We start from the raw sequence: 20,989 nt of genomic DNA, 5'->3' as shown, positions 1-20,989 counted from the left end.
TGCTGTGAGGCTACAATGTACATGTAGCTCAAAGAAAATCAAACACTGATGATGTGTAGTTAGGCCTGGCTCACAGTCTGTACTTCAGTTCAGTGTGGTCAGAGTTATTTGTAGGTCATTCAGGTTCTTCCACATTAAACTAAACAAACCACGTCTTTAATTTTCATATGATGTCACTGTATAGAGTAGAATTAGGATTTTTTTTCTCCAGAAGAAGGGATCATCAGTTATCCTTTACCAAATGTTACAGTGTTTAATGCATCTAGGCAGCTTCTGATGAACAGATTGAAACCCAGCAGTGACAGACAAGCTGACTCTTAAATGCTTGTTGGCTCTAGTGCTGGTGTTGCTACTGCTTTTGTTTTGTACAAAGCTGGAAAGAAATGTGCAAGACTGATGTGTTGGAAAGGTGGAATGCTGTGAGAGTACCTCACTGGCATTAACATGCATCGTCAATAGAGGCAGCATTGATTTTATGCACCTATTAGCTGAATTCACTAAATACTTAAAAAGAGGTCAGCATATATTTATCCAGGTAATGTACATTAGGTATGTTGCAGACACAGTCTCAGTCTTTATTCTTAGTTCATTCTAGCCTTACTTTGCCGTTGTGAAAGTGTACAAAACCATTCAAAGATCCCAAATATAATGTACCGCTTTTAACTATGAGCACTATTAAAAGCTATACAGCCTATCATTTACATTATTTGACATCAAAGTTTCACAAACAATTAGATTTACCAGAACCATTAAAACAAAAGCATTCTCAAATTAGGGCTGGGCGGTATATCGCGAATAAAGATATATTCGATTACTTTTTACACAATGTTAAAAATGGCCATATTCGATATATCGAGTATGTCTAGGATACACAGGTTACCATTTGAGAACATTTAAAACAGAGCACAAGTGCTGCGCACTGTATAAACTAATCAGAGTTTATGAATTCAGATTTTGGGCAGAATTTCAATCTCTCCTTTGATTGGTTTCAGTTTTTTACCTTATAGGAAGATAAACACAGTTGAAAATGTATTAATATATTCTGGAAATATTCTGGAAACATATAAGGTGGCCTTCAAGAAGAAAAACAAGGTGATTATATCCCTAAAGAAACAAAACACAGAAATAAATTCGCAATTTGAGGAACAGAAGCTCAGGTAAGCAGCGGTTATGATTTTATGCTGCTGTGTGATTGATCTGGGTCGCGGTGCTGTTGTTTAATGTGCGCTTTCATTTTGCAATGATAGCAAAGAATTATTAAATATTGAATTTTTTTTCGGGATTTTTTGATGCTCATTTATTTGAAGTAAAACGGACAGCATAAATGTGATTGTGAGATTCTGCTGGTTTGTTAGACATAAATATTGTCAATATGAATACAAACACCGGCTGTAATAATACAAAATAAAAACACTGTAATTCTGTTAAAATGTATAAGTTTTGTGTTTTTAATATAACTTGTAAACCAAATAAGCTAAGATACGAGCAGTGATCTGCCACTGTATTTTAAGTTTACATTATATCGTATCGTATATCGCCACTTCTCAAAAGCATATCGAGATATTCGTTTTTTAGTCATATCGCACATCCCTACCTCAAATTAGCTTGTGCTACCAAACAAATTAAATACACATGTATCCCTCGTTGTCTTTTCTCATTGGGGATCTTCCAGCAAGACAATGTAACATGTTACACGGCTATAAATGTCCGACAAATTGTTGGAAGGGCATGATCAAGACTTCCAAGTACTACCCTGGCCCTCTAATTCCCCAAACTTGAACACAACTGAGCATCTGTGAAACCACCTCGATCGTCGTGTTCGCACTATGGATCCTCCCTCACGCACCCTCCAGTGGCTGTGGGATGCATTGCAGTCAGCATGGCTTCAGATACCTGTGACAACCTACCAGGACCTTACTGAGTCACTCCCAGCCTGTCTAGCTGCTGTCCATGCTGCACATGGCAGTTACTCTGGACAATAACTAATGATCATAATAATGTGACTCGACTGTGTAAGTGTCCCACAGTAGCTTATACTGGTACCTCTAGTAAATCTCAGACTGTTACTAATTTTCAATATGTGTACTGAATTGAGCTCAGGTCAAATAAAAAAAAAATTTATTTGTGTAGCTGTTATCCACTGTCAATACATTTTATTACATTTTCACCTCAGCTACTGATGAGTCAAAAGCTCAATTATAATCTAGACAGGCAGAGCAACATACGGTTTATTACACTTTCTATAGAAGCATAATTAAAGTATTTATCTGTCTAGTCATCCATGAGTTTTCATAATTGGCTTACACAGCAACAAACTTTGGTGTTGGTTGAGCTGTGAAATGAAGTCAGGTTTGAGGACATCTTAAATTTTGGTATAGCTGTAGCACTAGCAGTGTTAGTAAGTGACTTGTGTGCATAAAACCAAGCAGCCATAAATCTACATAGAACACAGTGTTTTTCCAAATTTGCAGGCTGCATTAAAGGAGTGTTGCATAAAGCACACTAACTATACCATGTAATGATTTTTGAAAACAAGGGATCAGATCTCTTATCATCAGCCATCTTCATCCAGTGGGCATCCTCTAAGACTTAGGTTTCCCCACTAACAGTAAGTTATTCTACCCCACTTTTAATGCCCACTTGTGTGTGTTTTTTAATACATGTTAGACTGGGGTGAAGTTTTGAAAAGTGATGTATTCAGCATTACACATAACAGACATGTCAAAAAAGTTATTCTAGTACAGGTAAAAGAGTTGAAGGGTTTGGCATACAGTGAAGTGTTCAGGTAATACCACCTGGGTAGATTCGGGGTAATTTTCTGAATGCCCTTCAAATGGTCAAGCCAAAGCCCAAACTTAAACCACATCAAACATCTTTGGAGAAACCTGAAGATAACAGTTTACGCAATCTTGCCATCCAGCCACATGAACATCTGAAATGTATTGAATAAAGGGTCTAAATACATGTGTCATTACAAGTGATCAAGTGTAGACTAATTGGCACAAATGGCATTATAGCCACTCAAAATCAAATCCACAACACTGTGTGTGAAAAATCAGGGGGTCTGAATACTCTCTTAATACGCTTTATGTCCCTGCTTAGCACTCTTATTACAGTTGGTGAATGGGGTCAGCATGGCCACTTGGGTGTGGTATGGATCACTTGCCAGTGGTAACAATAATCATTTGTGAGTTAATGACTGTGTATCTATGATGTAATATTGTTCATTGTTTGCTGGAAAAGTGGTCATTAAGCATGTGTACTTGTATCAAAGAAAAAAAACACTGTTGGTGTAATATTACAAAGTTATACATTACAGTAATTAGTTTATTGTCCGTGTAATACATAATGTAGGGAATTACAGTTATAATTTGTATAACCACATTACAGAATGTAATTACAAACAGTGGGTAGAGCTTTGGGCTTTCAACTGGAAGATTGGTGGTTCAAATCCAGGCTCTGCTATGCATCCACTGTTGGGTCCTTGAGCAAGGCCCTTAACCCTGTCTGCTCCAAGGGCGCCGTACGATGGCTGACCCTGCGCTCTGACCCCAGCTTCCAAACAAGCTGGGATATGTGAAGAAAGAATTTCATTGTACTGTACACCTGTATATGTATATATGACAAATAAAGTATAATGTACAATGCATTATTATGTCCAGGGTTTTGTAATGTGATGTCCTACAAGTGGTTAGGCGTACACATAGATTTGGCAATATAGTGTAGCTTAAACATTAAGTTAACTACTTTAATATACACAAACCCGACTTGTTTCTTTGCTTTAAAGTTACCCTACCTTCATGTTTACTGCAGAAGAGAAAAAGCACTAAAAATGACTAATTACATTCACGTCAGCTAGTTGGCACAAGTGTAAACACATTTGTACGTATATATTACAGTAATCCTACTATATTTTTTCAAAACAGTAACCACCCCAACTTTGCTATAAGCATCTATTATTTTTTCTACCAAAGACAAAACACAAATGAAATTTGCCACTAAGTTTAGTTCTTTGTGGAGACTGAATTAATTTCTGAAGTTTTATGAGCATGTTTTATTAAAACAGAGATGTCCAGGAGAGAAGCTTAACTGCTCTAACTGTAAAAGCATTGCTATACGTGTACCCCCCCAGTGGATAGGCTGCCAGATGCACATTAATCTGTTTCTGCGTTTGTTTCCTTGATAAAAACCAGATAAAGATACAAATTAAAACACGTTCCATCAAAACATCCATCTACAGACCTGTTAAAGCAACCAGATCACTTAAAGCAGGCTAGACTGGCGCCCCATGAGCGAGGTTTTTAGCACTTCATAGTACTCATTGCCCAAAATGATGGAAGAACAATGCTAATGTTCTGAGAATGACAATATTTACAAGAATTTAACTGAGAGTTGTAGGACTTAAGATAATTGAAAGAAAATGTTAGTGTAGGCTTAAAAGCAAGGTTTCAATTTAGGGCACTTCTCTTAAAAGTGTGTTAGGATTAATGTGTCCTTATCTTTATCTGCAGTATATTTAGGTCATAATTATTAGACGTTGTTTCATTTCATTAGACAGAAGAGTTAACACAACTGATCTGACAAGAGTCCTCGAGTCTGTTTGTTTGTTTATTAGGATTTTAACGTCATGTTTTACACTTTGGTTACATTCATGACAGGAACGGTAGTTACTCATTACACAAGGTTCATCAGTTCACAAGGTTATATCGAACAGTCATGGACAATTTAGTATCTCCAATTTACCTCACTAGCATGTTTTTGGACTGTGGGAGGAAACCGGAGCACCCGGAGTAAACCCACGCAGACACGGGGAGAACATGCAAACTCCACACAGAAAGGACCTGGACCGCCCCACCTGGGGATCAAACCCAGGACCTTCTTGCTGTGAGGCGACAGTGCTACCCACTAAGGCTCCTCGAGTCAACTCCAGATCTGTAATGTAGGGCAACTCTGAATACCTTTGCCTGACATTATTAGAAAAAATATTTTGCTTTGTATAATTAAAATAAGTATTAAAATATGTTAAGAAGCACAGGGAAAAGTAGCAAGAAATTTTTAAAACCATCACAACGTGGCTGTAAAAAGCATAATAAATGAGATCATACGTGTACAAATGACAATGTTATCAGACTTGAAAATGAAAATAAATGATGTCTAACTTTTTCCAGCTGTATTTACTCATAACTCTCATCATCAAAGTAAAATAAATTGGATAGTACATTATTATAATTTAATTACTAAATTTGGATAAGTAATCAGCCATTTAGAGTAACCATACCTTCTAAATCACACAGCTGGCTAACTGGCCCACACACGACATTAATTGTAGTGGTGTTGGTTTAAAAAAAAACAGGTTTCTTGAGGATTTCACTACTAGTAGTGTACGGTAACACACATTCAGGATACTTTTTAAAAGAGCTTTGGAAAAGAGCTGCAAGTTATGGAAAGGCACAAGTTTGGACAAGGATACAAAAAGGTTTTAGTGTCTTTAACTATCCTTCAGAGTACCATTCAGAGAATTTTTAAAAAGTGTAGAGCACTAATATCTCAGTGGTTAAGGTTAATAATACAGTAGTTTGTTTATTAGGATTTTAACGTCATGTTTTACACTTTGGTTACATTCATGACAGAAACGGTAGTTACTCGCCACACAAAATTCATCAGTTCACAAGTTTTAATGTCAAACACATTCATGAACAATTCTGTATCTCTAATTCACCTCACTTACATGTTTTTGGAATGTGGGAGGAAACTCCCTGAGCTCCCAGAGGAAACCCACACAGACACAGGAAGAACATGCAAACCCCACCTGGGGATCGAACCCAGGACCTTCTTGCTGAGCCACTGTGCCGCCCAAAATAAAGTAGTAAAAAGTGGAAAGTATATGGCACTATCTACACCTTGCCAAGATAAGACCATCCATCCAAACTGGATAACTGAGCTAGAGGATATTGATCAGTGTTGAAACAGACAAAAGAACAAAAATGATAAGATTGAGAAATACTGTAATGTCTGTTTGGTGTGAATGCTTAAGATGTTAGCTCACATTCTTGAAGCCACGGTAAAGGATCTGCAGCTCTTTGCGAGAGAATCGGGTCTGGGCCTCCAGCTGTTCCAGGCCTTCTGGCCGATGCCGCACGGCTGAGACCTCCAGCTCATCCTCGGTACTGTCTGTAAAACCATACACAATCAATTACACAAAAACGTTGTATAGAAACAAAACAAAACATAGAAACAAAAGGCAGGGAGATGGGTTTACCAAGTATTTAAACTAGCCCCGATCCATAACTAAATAAACCATATACAATTTACATAAAATTTCATTTCAGGTGTTATGTTAAAACATGTTTAGTTTGCGTTGCTGTATTTTTATACCACACACTTTCATTTTCAAAAGCTGAAATTGTGTTATATCAGGAGAAATACATAAGGTTAGGTTGATATAGTGAAGTCTAGTATTTTTAAATCATTCATAAATTAGATGTTTATTCATTTATTAGGATTTTAACGTCATGTTTTACACTTTGGTTACATTCATGACAGAAACGGTAGTTACTGGTTACAAAAGATTCATCAGTTCACATGTCAAACACAATCATGGACAATTTTGTATCTCCAATTCACCTCACTTGCACGTCGTTGGAGTGTGGGAGGAAACCAGAGCACCCGGAGTAAACCCAACGCAGACATGAGGAGAACATGCAAACTCCACACAGAAAGGACTCCACCTGGGGATCAAAGCCAGGACCTTCTTGCTGTGAGGCGACAGTGCTACCCACTGAGCCACCGTGCCGCCCCTAAAAATCAGATATATTAGTACAAACCCCATTTGTGCCATATTGTATGATGCAATAAAATCAAGAACCTGTGATTTAAAAATTTAAAACATCAAAAGTCTCAATGTTTATTGTCATGCAAACATGTTAAGCAATGCTAAGCTACTTTAAGTCATTGCAGCTTGATGACACCTTGTTTTCACTGTGCAGTAAATTTTCTTGTGACTGATAACTTATGCTAGACCATAATTTAAACAGTTCAATCAGATATGCCAGACTCCTGATAATAATTCACAATGAGTATATCAAACAGCTGAGTCAGAAATGCAACACTCTCAGTAATGAGTCTCTTAAGACCCTGAATAAGCAACAAGACACAAACATATGCACATACACTACGTAGCTAGAGGTAAATGAGAAATGACTTATCTAGTTCTATCCATTTTAGCCATGCTGACAACTGGATAAAATAAACAACATATATGTATCTCTGGACAAACAGCGTTGTGTTTTATTACACAGATTATTTATTTATTAGGATCTTATTAGGATCATGTTTTACACACTTTGGTTACATTCATGACAGAACAGGTAGTTACTGGATACACAAGATTCATCAGTTCACAAGTTTACTGTCAAACACAGTCATGGACAATTTTGTATCTCCAATTCACCTCACTTGCATGTCTTTGGACTGTGGGTGGAAACCCACACAGACATGGGGAGAACATGCAAACTCCACACAGAAAGGACTCGGACCGCTCCATCTGGGGATCAAACCCAGAATCTTCTTGCTGTGAGGCAACAGTGCTACCCACCAAGCCACTGTGCCACCCTAATAAACAGATTAAAAATGGTAATGTTGACATAACACTGTCCAGAGTGGTAGAGAGAACAGAGTGGTGACACTCCCATAGGGAACCGTTGTAACGGGGGCAGGACATTTTATCTGCGCAGCTTCCGGGTTGTGGAGCTCTGAATAGTTCCAAACATCCAATAGAGCCCCATTCATTTCCACTACTTATCAAGCATTTTTAGCTGTATGTTGCTTTGTTTTAAAAAAAATAATGAATTTAATGTCATTAATATAGTTAATACTGTTATTGTTTAGCATTTGCTCAGCACTAAATGTTACATGTTTATCTTAATTAATAGGTATAACTGAATTTAGCTTAGTCAGTTAAGCTTAATTAATGACACGAGTCTTTTCACCTAAAATGAGTTGATTAATCAAGAGTCTTGTTACAGAAATGATAATAAAACATTAGAGCCATAATAAATCATGCTACTTTTACTTTCACACTTAAGTACATTTGAAGGTAAATTTAGTTTAGTACTTTAGTGGAGGTAAAGAGTATTTTTACTTTTACTACTACTTTTACTGGAGTAATATTTTACCTTGGATATCTCTACTTTAACTCAACTACATGGTTTGTGTACCTTGTCCACCACTTACATTAGACAAAATGAACTAGTGCATATTCAGAATGAATTCATTAATGTATTACATGTAGGAATCAATTATTAATCACTCATGAAATAGGAGATGAATGAATGCTTTTTCATGTACCTGCACTATAATGTTAAAGGTACGGTAGTGTGTTTATGAATCTGTTCATTCAGTGCAGGTAAACCTTATGAATCCAGCACATGACTTAAGTGTTTAGCCAAAATTATTATTATTATGAATCCTCAGGAAAGTGAAGGGAGATTAGTTTATGTAAAAAAACAAAACATAAAAAAACTCTAATACTCTGTACTGTATATTGTCTCTACTACTTAATGATATCGCATTATGTAATGTACAGTGTATCACAAAAGTGAGTACACCCCTCACATTTCTGCAGATATTTAAGTATATCTTTTCATGGGACAACACTGACAAAATGACACTTTGACACAATGAAAAGTAGTCTGTGTGCAGCTTATATAACAGTGTAAATTTATTCTTCCCTCAAAATAATAATAATAATAATAATACATTTTATTTATATAGCGCTTTTCAAAATACTCAAAGACGCTTTACATAAGACAAATAATCAAAACAAATACGTACATACACCATACAAATCATAGTACAAAATCAAAATCAAAATCAAAATCAAAATAACTCAATATACAGCCATTAATGTCTAAACCACCGGCAACAAAAGTGAGTACACCCCTTAGTGAAAGTTCCTGAAGTGTCAATATTTTGTGTGGCCACCATTATTTCCCAGAACTGCCTTAACTCTCCTGGGCATGGAGTTTACCAGAGCTTCACAGGTTGCCACTGGAATGCTTTTCCACTCCTCCATGACGACATCACGGAGCTGGCGGATATTCGAGACTTTGCGCTCCTCCACCTTCCGCTTGAGGATGCCCCAAAGATGTTCTATTGGGTTTAGGTCTGGATACATGCTTGGCCAGTCCATCACCTTTACCCTCAGCCTCTTCAATAAAGCAGTGGTCGTCTTAGAGGTGTGTTTGGGGTCATTATCATGCTGGAAAACTGCCCTGCGACCCAGTTTCCGGAGGGAGGGGATCATGCTCTGCTTCAGTATTTCACAGTACATATTGGAGTTCATGTGTCCCTCAGTGAAATGTAACTCCCCAACACCTGCTGCACTCATGCAGCCCCAGACCATGGCATTCCCACCACCATGCTTGACTGTAGGCATGACACACTTATCTTTGTACTCCTCACCTGATTGCCGCCACACATGCTTGAGACCATCTGAACCAAACAAATTAATCTTGGTCTCATCAGACCATAGGACATGGTTCCAGTAATCCATGTCCTTTGTTGACATGTCTTCAGCAAACTGTTTGCGGGCTTTCTTGTGTAGAGACTTCAGAAGAGGCTTCCTTCTGGGGTGACAGCCATGCAGACCAATTTGATGTAGTGTGCAGCGTATGGTCTGAGCACTGACAGGCTGACCCCCCACCTTTTCAATCTCTGCAGCAATGCTGACAGCACTCCTGCGCCTATCTTTCAAAGACAGCAGTTGGATGTGACGCTGAGCACGTGCACTCAGCTTCTTTGGACGACCAACGCGAGGTCTGTTCTGAGTGGACCCTGCTCTTTTAAAACGCTGGATGATCTTGGCCACTGTGCTGCAACTCAGTTTCAGGGTGTTGGCAATCTTCTTGTAGCCTTGGCCATCTTCATGTAGCGCAACAATTCGTCTTTTAAGATCCTCAGAGAGTTCTTTGCCATGAGGTGCCATGTTGGAACTTTCAGTGACCAGTATGAGAGAGTGTGAGAGCTGTACTACTAAATTGAACACACCTGCTCCCTATGCACACCTGCGACCTAGTAACACTAACGAGTCACATGACATTTTGGAGGGAAAATGACAAGCAGTGCTCAATTTGGACATTTAGGGGTGTAGTCTCTTAGGGGTGTACTCACTTTTGTTGCCGGTGGTTTAGACATTAATGGCTGTACATTGAGTTATTTTGAGGGAAGAATAAATTTACACTGTTATATAAGCTGCACACAGACTACTTTTCATTGTGTCAAAGTGTCATTTTGTCAGTGTTGTCCCATGAAAAGATATACTTAAATATCTGCAGAAATGTGAGGGGTGTACTCACTTTTGTGATACACCGTATGCTAATATAATGTACTGTGTGTTAACAAGAACGATCTATTAACAAGTCATTATAAACATCAATCTTCCACTTCATATACCAAATTGACATTAAAGCAGATGCAGTAAATGTAAACGCAGTTGAAAATACCCAGAAATTTTACAAATGTTTATTATTTGCCGTTTAATATTTCATTTACTGCTGCCTGTCCCATATGAGAACATGACAGCGCCGGGTTTGTTTGGAACTATTGAGGGTTACATGAACCACGTGACCGCGTGGCGGCGAGATCAAGGAGTGTCGCAACTCTCTCTATATACGGCTCTGACACTGTCATGGAACGTCACCTTTCCAATCAGCTAAACTTATTGTTATTAAGAAATTAATGGGACCCTAGCTTCAATAAAGAACTATCTCAAACAAAATGAATTTGTACGTTTTCTAGGTAAATTGACATTTACACTGCCAACATACACCGATCAGGCATAACATTATGACCACCTCCTTGTTTCTACACTCACTGTCCATTTTATCAGCTCCACTTACCATATAGAAGCACTGTGTAGTACTGACTGTAGTCCATCTGTTTCTGTACATACTTTTTTTAGCCTGCTTTCACCCTGTTCTTCAACGGTCAGGACCCCCACAGTGGAGGTATTATTTAGGTGGTGGATCATTCTCAGAACTGCAGTGACACTGACATGGTGGCAGTGTGTTTGTGTGTGTTGTGCTGGTGAGTGGTCAGACACAGCAGCACTGCTGGAGTTTTTAAATACCGTGTCCACTCACTGTCCACTCTATTAGACACTCCTACCTAGTTGGTCCACCTTGTAGATGTAAAGTCAGAGACGGTCACTCATCTATTGCTGTTGTTTGAGTTGGTCATCCTTCTAGACCATCAGTGGTCAAAGGACGCTGCCCATGGAGCGCTGTTAGATGGATGTTTTTGGTTGGTGGACTATTCTCAGTCCAGCAGTGACAGTGAGGTGTTTAAAAACTCCATCAGCGCTGCTGTGTCTGATCCACTCATACCAGCACAACACACACTAACACACCACATTTACATTTACATTTTCAGCATTTAGCAGACGCTTTTATCCAAAGCGACTTACACAATGAGCGGAACACGATGAGCAATTGAGGGTTAAGGGCCTTGCTCAGGGACCCAACAGTGGAAACTTGGTGGTGGCGGGGCTTGAACCGGCAACCTTCTGTTTACTAGTCCAGTACCTTAACCACTGAACTATCACCACCACCATGTTAGTGTCACTGAAGTGCTGAGAATGATTCACCACCCAAATAATACCTACTCTGTAGTGGTCTTGTGGGGGTCCTGACCATTGAAGAACAGGGTGAAAGCAGGCTAAAAAGGTATGTAGAGAAACAGATGGACTACAGTTAGTAATTGTAGAACTACAAAGTGCTTCTATATGGTAAGTGGAGCTGATAAAATGGACAGTGAGTGTAGAAACAAGGAGGTGGTTTTAATGTTATGGCTGATCAGTATATATTCATGCCTATTATTTCTATAAATGAATACATTTTTGCAGCAAAGATAAATTAATGTTTATAAAAGGGTAAGAACCACTAATCCAAGCAGATTTTATATCTGCGTCTAACAATACTGTCCTACCCTCAATTCCAGACGTTTAGCAATTTTTCATGATTATTCTTATGCTAATTTTATGTCATGCTTGATAAATGCTTAATGTCATGCACTGCCTTTTTCATTCAGGTCTGCAGACCAAGCTGATCATAATAATTTTTACCTTACAGTATTTGGAAAACCTGGTTAATATATTTATTTATTTATTAGGATTTTAACGTCATGTTCAATGTCAGTAAAAGTTTTAATGTCAAACAGTCATGGGAAATTATGTATCTCCAATTCACCTCACTTGCATGTCTTTGGAACTCCAGGACAAAACCCACGCAAACACAGGGAGAACATGCAAACTCCACACAGAAAGGACCCTGACCGCCACACCTGGGGATCAAACCCAGGACCTTCTTGCTGTGAGGCGACAGTGCTACCGTGTCGCTCCTGTGGTTAATAAACATTTTGAAGATGTAAATCAGGTTTTCCACCCTTTTCCATTTACTGTTGCATAGTGTTGTAGTTCATACCAGAAATGATTTGATTGTAATAGCAAAATGTAAGGGAAAAACAGTTCTTCAACAAAGTTTCTCATTGGTTTGTTTTTATAAATACAAAAGAGATAGCTTTGATTGTCTAGTCAATATTTCTATAAGTCTTCTTATTTTTTTCTTCTACTTTTTAGTACGTGTCATGTTCACACATTAACTGTGCATTGAATTTGATGTCAGCTCAAGAGTGAGTGCGAGTTCTCCTACTGATAGGAAAGGAGTGTGAATGAGCTTCTGTTTCTGGATCAAGGACACTCCTACACTCAATGACTCTATTATCACTTTTCATTCCCTTAAAAGCTTTGTTCATCACGACTAAAGCAGAATGACTGACTGATGACCATGATGTTGTATTGACCTTCTGTAAACATCGAATATTTTTATAAATGAAGGTCTGAAAAGTCCAGTCATTAGACTTTCCTATTCGACAAATTTCTTTTAAATCCATTAAACTTTAACTAGGGTTGCCTTGGTAAGGTCATTTTCATTGTTAACTAAACATTTGTTGTTTTTTAATGCCAGTTCTAAAAAGCACCTTAATTTGTCCGCTTAAAATACTTTGGAGTATGTCTTCTGAAAATGCTTTCTACTAGAGTTTGGCGTGTTCCCCATTTATCTAGAACATTTGTGAGGTCAGACACTGATGTTGGACAAAAGGCCCTGGCGTTTAATATGATTGAGGTCAGGGCTCTGTGAGGGCCAGTCAAGTTCTTTCATACCACACTCACCCTACCATGCCTTTAAAGAGCTTGCTTTGTGCACCTAAGCACAGTCATGAAAACTGTTAAAACAGAAAAGGGCCTTCCCCAAACTGTTTCCAAAAAGTCCAAAAAGTGTTGTGCTGGTATGAGTGGATAATACACCTCACTGTCACTGCTGGACTGAGAATAGTCCACCAACCAAAAATATCCCAGCCAACAGCCACCCGTGGGCAGCGTCCCATGTCCCCTGATAAAGGCCTAGAAGATGACCAACTCAAACAGCAGCAATAGATGAGCGATCATGACTGACTTTATATCTACAGGGTGAACCAACTAGGTATGAGTGAGTGGACACAGTATGTAAAAACTCCAGCAGCGCTGCTGTGTCTGATCCACTCATACCAGCACAACACACCACCACCATGTCAGTGTCACTGCAGTGCTGATGATCCACCACCTAAATAATACCTACTCTGTGGTGGTCCTGGGAGATTCCTGAGCATTGAAGAACAGCATGAAAGTGGGCTAACAAAAAAGTTGGAACCGAAATGTCTTGGTATGCTGAAGCTTTTTCCACTATGCGCTCACTCTGTGTTTACGTAGTCTTCCACTTCATGGTTGAGTTGCTATGGTTCCTAAGTGCTTCCACTTTTTAATAATACCACTTACAGTTGATTGTGGAATAACTACGAGAGGAAGAAATTTCACAAATTGACTTGTTACAACAGCACCATGCCTGACTTTAGTGAGCTCTTTAGAATGAACTGTTCTTTCAGAAATGTTTGTCAAGTCAAACTGCATGGCTAGGCCCTTGATTTTTTTACACGTGACAGTGGGACTGCATAAAATGCCTAAATTCAATGATTAAAAGGTGTGTCCCAATACTTTTGTCTATATAGTGTATATATGTACACTCACAGTTGCTGGCTGGCCATCGCTGCTAATCACAGAACTATACTTTTCACTCACTGTGGGTTTATTGTTTGGAGCTGCTGGTGACCATTTAAGTTTTGTTCTTTATTTTACCCCTTTTCCGCTGTTTGCTAAATAGCTCAACTAACTGGAATGTGCTTTGTAGATTTTAACACACATTTTATTTATATTTTTAGGAAACCCATGTACTACAAGCACCAATTTTGATCAAGTTTACAGATCGTTGTTTTGTTTGTGCAACATTTTTCTAAGACTGGTCATTTTTATACTTAGATTTATTGGTGTGTATTCGACTAAGTTGCGAGAACATCGACTTTCGTGCACTGATCTAACAAGTCACAATTCTCAAGGACCACCAAATAGCTGTGCTGCATTAGTAGCTGCATTAGAGTTATTAAAAGGCGTCAATGCTTTGAAGGGTGGGTTGTATGCATGACGTTCTTGGGTGTTTTGAAAAGGGGGAGGTGTTGTGTGTGTGTGTGTGTGTGTGTGTGTGTGTATTGGAGTTCTTTTTTCTCTTAGTCAGGGGTTCTGCTGGAGTATGGCCACAGATCATTAGGCTCTTACTATATGATATTCCTAACTCTTGACAATGGCTTAAACGTATCTAGTAGCGTTATCTGATCACATAAAACTAAAAAGAAACCAGGTTTACCATTCTTCGTTCCAGTGCAGATCAAGAGGTACACAAATCTATTCCTATTATACACCTAAATGTCACTTCCTACCCTACTAGCAGGTCAATTATGGTTACAGGCCAGATTCATGACACCATGACATCAGTGTGGCTCTGGTTAATGTCTATGCCCCCAACTAGGATGTCTTCTTTAAAGATCTGTTCTGAACCTTTACTGATACACCGATCAGCCATAACATTAAAACCACCTCCTTGTTTTTACACTCACTGTCCATTTTATAAGCTCCACTTACCATATAGAAGCACTTTGTAGTTCTACAATTACTGACTGTAGTCCATCTGTTTCTTCACATACTTTGTTAGCTCCTTTCATGCTGTTCTTCAATGCTCAGGACTCTCCCAGGACCACTACAGAGCAGGTATTATTTGGGTGGTGGATCATTCTCAGCACTGCAGTGACACTGACATGGTGGTGGTGTGTTAGTGTGTGTTGTGCTGGTATGAGTGGATAAGACCCAGCAATGCTGCTGGAGTTTTTAAACACCTCACTGTCACTGCTGGACTGAGAATAGTCCACCAACCAAAAATGTCCAGCCAACAGCGACCCTGTGGGCAGCATCCTGTGTCCCCTGGTGAAGGTCCAGAAGATAGCCAACTCAAACAGCAGCAATAGATGAGCGATCGTCTCTGACTTTACATCTACAAGGTGGACCAACTAGGTAGGAGTGTCTAATAGAGTGGACAGTGAGTGGACACGTATTTAAAAACTCCAGCAGCGCTGCTGTGTCTGATCCACTCATACCAGCACAGCACACACTAACACACCACCACCATGTCATTGTTGAGAATGACCCTCCACCTAAATAATACGTGCTCTGTGGTGGTTCTGGGACAGTCCTGACCATTGAAGAACAGCATGAAAGGGGGCTAAAAAAGCATGTAGAGAAACAGATGGACTACAGTCAGTAATTGTAGAACTACAAAGTGCTTCTATATGGTAAGTGGAGCTGATAAAATGGACATTGTGTATAGAAACAAGGAGGTGGTTTTAATGTTATGCCCGATATGTCCTCTCACTATCTGATACTAGGCGGAGACCTTAATTGTAGGAAAATCTGCACTTGGATAGTTCATCCTTCACTGCATGTATGCCCACATGATCCACTAATGTAAATCAGTCCGTATTGCAGGAGTCTGCGATCTCGGATGTCTGGCTCTTTTTGAATCCCCTTATTAGGGATTCTTTTTCTTTATAATAATACTCTTATATAATACTCCTTCTTTTCTAATGTACATCATACTTTTCCCATTGTGATGCTATGGTAAGACCTTAAACTGCCAGTTCAGGCTCAAAACCCTCGGTTTTTGTTGATCGGTTTTCCATTACCTGATCAATGAGGACAAGGCTAATATAGCTCTCAATGACAAATTAAGATAGTGGCCAGAGCTTTAGTGTTAAATGAAGAATTAGGTTCAATAATCAAGATATTTCATTGAATAAGTTCTAGCACAATACCATTTTAAAGTTTCACAGACAAATTTAACTTGCTACAATGGCTAGAAAGCTGCTAACAGAAGCCTGTAAAGCAACCCTAGCATAGTGTTTAATTTATATAAGGATCCCGGTATCAAAATACTCCAAAATAATCCATGTTTCTAATTCCAATTTCCACAGTTCACTAAAGATCAATCTGAAGGTATTTACTGATAGAAGTACAGCATTTCATTTGATAGACTTGCCAGATTTTACTTGTGGAAAACGTGTATGACAGGAGGTATTATGTTTGCTAAACCACTGATCTTGCACTTTAACATATTCTAAACTTGGCACTGTAAAACTATGCACACACATTAGTGCCATTTTATACTAAACTACAACAAATGAGCTTAAAACCAGACTGGTAGAACATTGCACACCTAGCAACAAATTGACAACCATTTATAATATAACTGTAAGACAATTCTGTAGACATTTAAAACTGTATGCCACTTTATTTGGAGTAGAAGCGACTAAAATCATCATGGCAACCTATTAACACTTCTATTTACAAGGTTTCATCAGAAGGTTTTGTCAGTTGCTAGGTGACTTTCCTTGACTGTACAGTTTTGTAATCCAGTAACAGCAAAATCTCATTTATTGTGAATTTGGAATGCATCAGTAAGTTCTATTTGACCTCTGCAGGTGTACAGTAAACACACACACTGTTGCATTAATGTAAATATCAATGTATGGCTTTGAAGATGAAGTAGGAGTGAGACAAGCTTTCCTGCACAGCTAGTCATCCATCAGCTCACAAACCTGTGTAATTATCAGAAGTGCTCAGATAGGGAGCGGAAATCGCTGTGATTAAGAAGATGACCCAGCTGGAAGCATGGTAAACCTGTTTGAGTAAAGGTATTTTGGCAGCGAGAAAGAGTCCTCTATAGAGCAGGTAATTAGACAGCACTTAGATCTGTCTTTGGCATAAACATACCAAAACATGAAATCTCTCACTAATATGTTTGGTTGGCTAGCTTAAAAAGCGAGCAAGAGGAAATAATTTTGTAAAAGACTACAACTCACAAAAACGTATTAAACAGAACCTACAATAGAATAATAGAATAATGACATTTACTTATTTATCTGACTTTATGAACTCAACAGAACTACTTGTTTACCCTCATCAGCCATAACATTAAAACCACCTCCTTGTTTCTACACTCACTGTCCATTCTATCAGCTCCACTTACCATATACAAGCACTTTGTAGTTCTACAATTACTGACTGTAGTCCATCCGTTTCTCTACATACCTTTTTAGCCTGCTTTCACCCTGTTCTTCAATGGTCAGGACGTCCAGAGGACCACCACAGAGTAGGTATTATTTAGGTGGTGGATCATTCTCAGCACTGCAGTGACACTGACATGGTGGTGGTGTGTTAGTGTGTGTTGTGCTGGTATGAGTGGATCAGACACAGCAGCGCTGCTGGAGTTTTTAAATACCGTGTCCACTCACTGTCCACTCTGTTAGACACTCCTACCTAGTTGGTCCACCTTGTAGATGTAAAGTCAGAGACGATCGCTCATCTATTGCTGCTGTTCGTGTTGGTCATCTTCTAGACCTTTATCAGTGGTCACAGGACGCTGCCCACAGGGCGCTGTTGGCTGGATATCTTTGGTTGGTGGACTATTCTCAGTCCAGCAGTGACAGTAAGGTCTCCATCAGCACTGCTGTGTCTTATCCACTCATACCAGCACAACCCACACTAACACACCACCACCATGTTAGTGTCACTGCAGTGCTGAGAATGATCCACCAGCCAAATAATACCTGCTCGGTAGTGGTCCTGGGAGAGTCCTGACCATTGAAAAACAGCATGAAAAGAGGCTAACAAAGCATGCAGAGAAATAGATGGACTACAGTCAGTAATTGTAGAACTACAAAATGCTTCTGTATGGTAAGTGGAGCTGATAAAATGGACAGTGAGTGTAGAAACAAGGAGGTGGTTTTAATGTTATGGTTGATTGGTGTCACTTTATAACTAAAAGCCTAAAGGGTACAGAGGCGAGTCAAACGTTCTTTACTTTTGTATTCATTATTGCCACCTAATTACATAATTACAGCATCAATTCACCATTTAAAAAAAAAAAAGTTTCACTGTTATGTATAAAAAAGAGCCAATTGCAGGATTGTAAAGGAAGATGGGATGTGTTTTTTTGTTGTTGTTTTTACAGCTCACAGCTTGAACTAAACAATGCACCTTAAATAATCACCAATAACAACACAATAACTAATACAAGTGCTGGGCCAGCAGTAGTGTTTTTATTCAATATAGGCCACATTTTGCTTAAGGTCTGTTGTGTTGTGCTCATTAAAACGTGCATCTAGAAATAAGTCAGGAATCTGAGTCTGTACTACAAAGTGGCTAAATCTAAAACCATTTGGAATATGGCCCACTTCCTTAGAATGTAGCATCAAAAAACATCATAATGTTTTTAAATGTATTTGTGCTAACATTTGACATGCTACTGATTCTGTAAATAGTATATTTTAGGTAATAGTAACCAAAATTGTAAAAAGCAATGTTTATGAAACCTTACCCAATAATGTATTAATGAGATAACACTACCAAGTTGTTGGTTAACCAAGCTCTGTGTTGGATGCCTTTGTTGTTTGAGGAAGGTAGACACCAGCCAGAAAGTGCCCTTGGCCAAAAAGTATACAGCCTTTTGCTTCCAAACTGCACAATAATTTAGTTTAAACATGGCTTTGTTCAGTAAAAAGGTTGTAGTTTCGTATTGATTACCAAATCACTTTTACAGTGGAGTTATTACACCTGACAGGCTTTATGTGTCTCAAATGTTTACTGGTTTACATCCTTTATTACTAGAAGTACTTTAACATGCTTTATTCATTTGCTGCACACCCACACCCCAATAGCTCTGCTATTGGCCTACTGTAAGATTTTTTTTAAACCCTGGGTCGCAACCCTTAGGTGGGTCGCAAGCAGTGAAGGTCAGTAACGTGTTACTTAGTTACTCTAATCTGACCGCATTTTTCAGTAACGAGTAATCTAACGCGTTACTATTTCCAATCCAGTAATCAGATTAAAGTTATCCAAGTTACTGTGCGTTACTATTTTTGTCATTTTCCTTAGTAAAAAGATATATATTTGCTTTCTTCTTGCGTCTCGGGAAGTGACGTCTGGCCTATGCGACAGTTAAGTCACGGGCTGCGTCCGAAATCGGTTACTTACAGAGTGTGCACTAGATTGGAGGAAGTATGCACTACTCGGCCAACGCCGAGTGATGACGTGGGGACGTGATGACGTAATGGTTACAGACTCATTACAAATCCCACTCGCCAAAATGTAGGATATTTATCGTCTTTTTGTTATTTATTTGTCTTTAAAAATTTAATTTTATTTATCTTACTTACACTTGTGAACAGAGGACTCAGTTTTCCGCGTCTTTCTTGTTTCTTATTCCGCTTCAATCGCAGCTCCAGTTGCATTATGGGATACATTAGCGGACCGCATTATATAACTAATAAAGTAACTTGTAATCTAACTTAGTTACTTTTAAAATCAAGTAATCCATGAAGTAACTAAGTTACTTTTTAAAGGAGTAATCAGTAATCAGTAATCAGATTACTTTTTCAAGGTAACTATGCCATCACTGGTCGCAAGCAAAAAAAAAAAATGGGTCGCAAGGAAAAACCGTCCCCCCCAGTGGAGGCTTTATGTAACAACTTTTAAACCACAATGGGACCAGATTGTACATAGCAATACAGAAAGTAAGATGCATTGTTTTTGTTGTCTGGGTCACTTCAAAATTTCATGGACATAATGTGGGTTGCTTAAAAAAAATACTGTATAATTTTTAAACATTTTTAACGTCGTATTAAAACTGCAAAATGGTTGTTAGTTTTTAAATTTGTTTTTCTTTTATACACACCAAACACAGGTCTAATGATATAACATTCATACATGATTGGCATAATGGACCCACCACTGCCAATTACTCTAACTACATTATACAGTACAATACCACACATTACATCCAATTTGTATAGCACAGAAAAAAAACTAGATTAAATGTTACCACTCTAGTCTAAATTATAACTATTTCTAGACAATGATAAACAAAAATCAATTTAGAAAGACTTTACTACTGACCTTAGACAGAATGCCAACAAAGCTCTGACTTTATGCCAGTAACATTCAGTACGTGTCCTTGGATGAGCCTCTGTTGTGCAGGACACTGTGAGATGATCTTTAGAATTTCTAAACCACTTGTGAGGAAAGAAACTGCTTGGTAATCAAGCAGAATAAAAGTTGAGGGAGTAAATGTTACAAAAACACACACTAAAATACTATGATACCATGGTATTTACCTATGTGGTCATTTTTAATCTAAGCCATTAACTTTAAATTTAGGCATGTGTAACAACTTTTAGTTAATGCATACTCAATTTCAGAGGCAGTCTAGGATTTAATTGGCTTGAGCAATCCAAACTGAACAGAACAAATGCACTTACGATGCTTTCAATGTTTTAAAAATAATCAGGAAATGAACTGGGTGTCTTATGAATGTTTAATGAGGTTCCATCTACCACAAGCCATGCCAAGAATCATTTGGTAATACGTCAGACAGAGAAATCAGCCATGATGTACTTTTGACATTCTGTAAAAGTGTTGCAAAATGCCGAGACAAACTGTGTATAAAATGTATCTACA

At 38.5% G+C, this 20,989-nt stretch overlaps 1 protein-coding gene across 3 annotated transcripts in view; it reads right to left on the bottom strand.

Annotated features, from left to right (window-relative positions):
* The window catches only part of kcnip4a (potassium voltage-gated channel interacting protein 4a), a 145,950-nt gene that overhangs the window by 18,837 nt on the left and 106,124 nt on the right, over nt 1-20,989 (bottom strand). For all 3 annotated transcript variants that reach the window (XM_062994143.1, XM_062994142.1, XM_062994141.1), the window contains exon 2: nt 6,047-6,171. In XM_062994143.1, coding sequence (XP_062850213.1) covers nt 6,047-6,171 — 125 coding nt within the window. The remainder of the gene's footprint in view (nt 1-6,046; nt 6,172-20,989) is intronic.

Source organism: Trichomycterus rosablanca, chromosome 4 (genome assembly GCF_030014385.1).
Source record: "Trichomycterus rosablanca isolate fTriRos1 chromosome 4, fTriRos1.hap1, whole genome shotgun sequence".
Lineage (NCBI taxonomy): Eukaryota > Metazoa > Chordata > Actinopteri > Siluriformes > Trichomycteridae > Trichomycterus > Trichomycterus rosablanca.
Note: the sequence above shows the minus strand (reverse complement) of the source record. Positions and strands in the feature narration are given on the sequence as shown.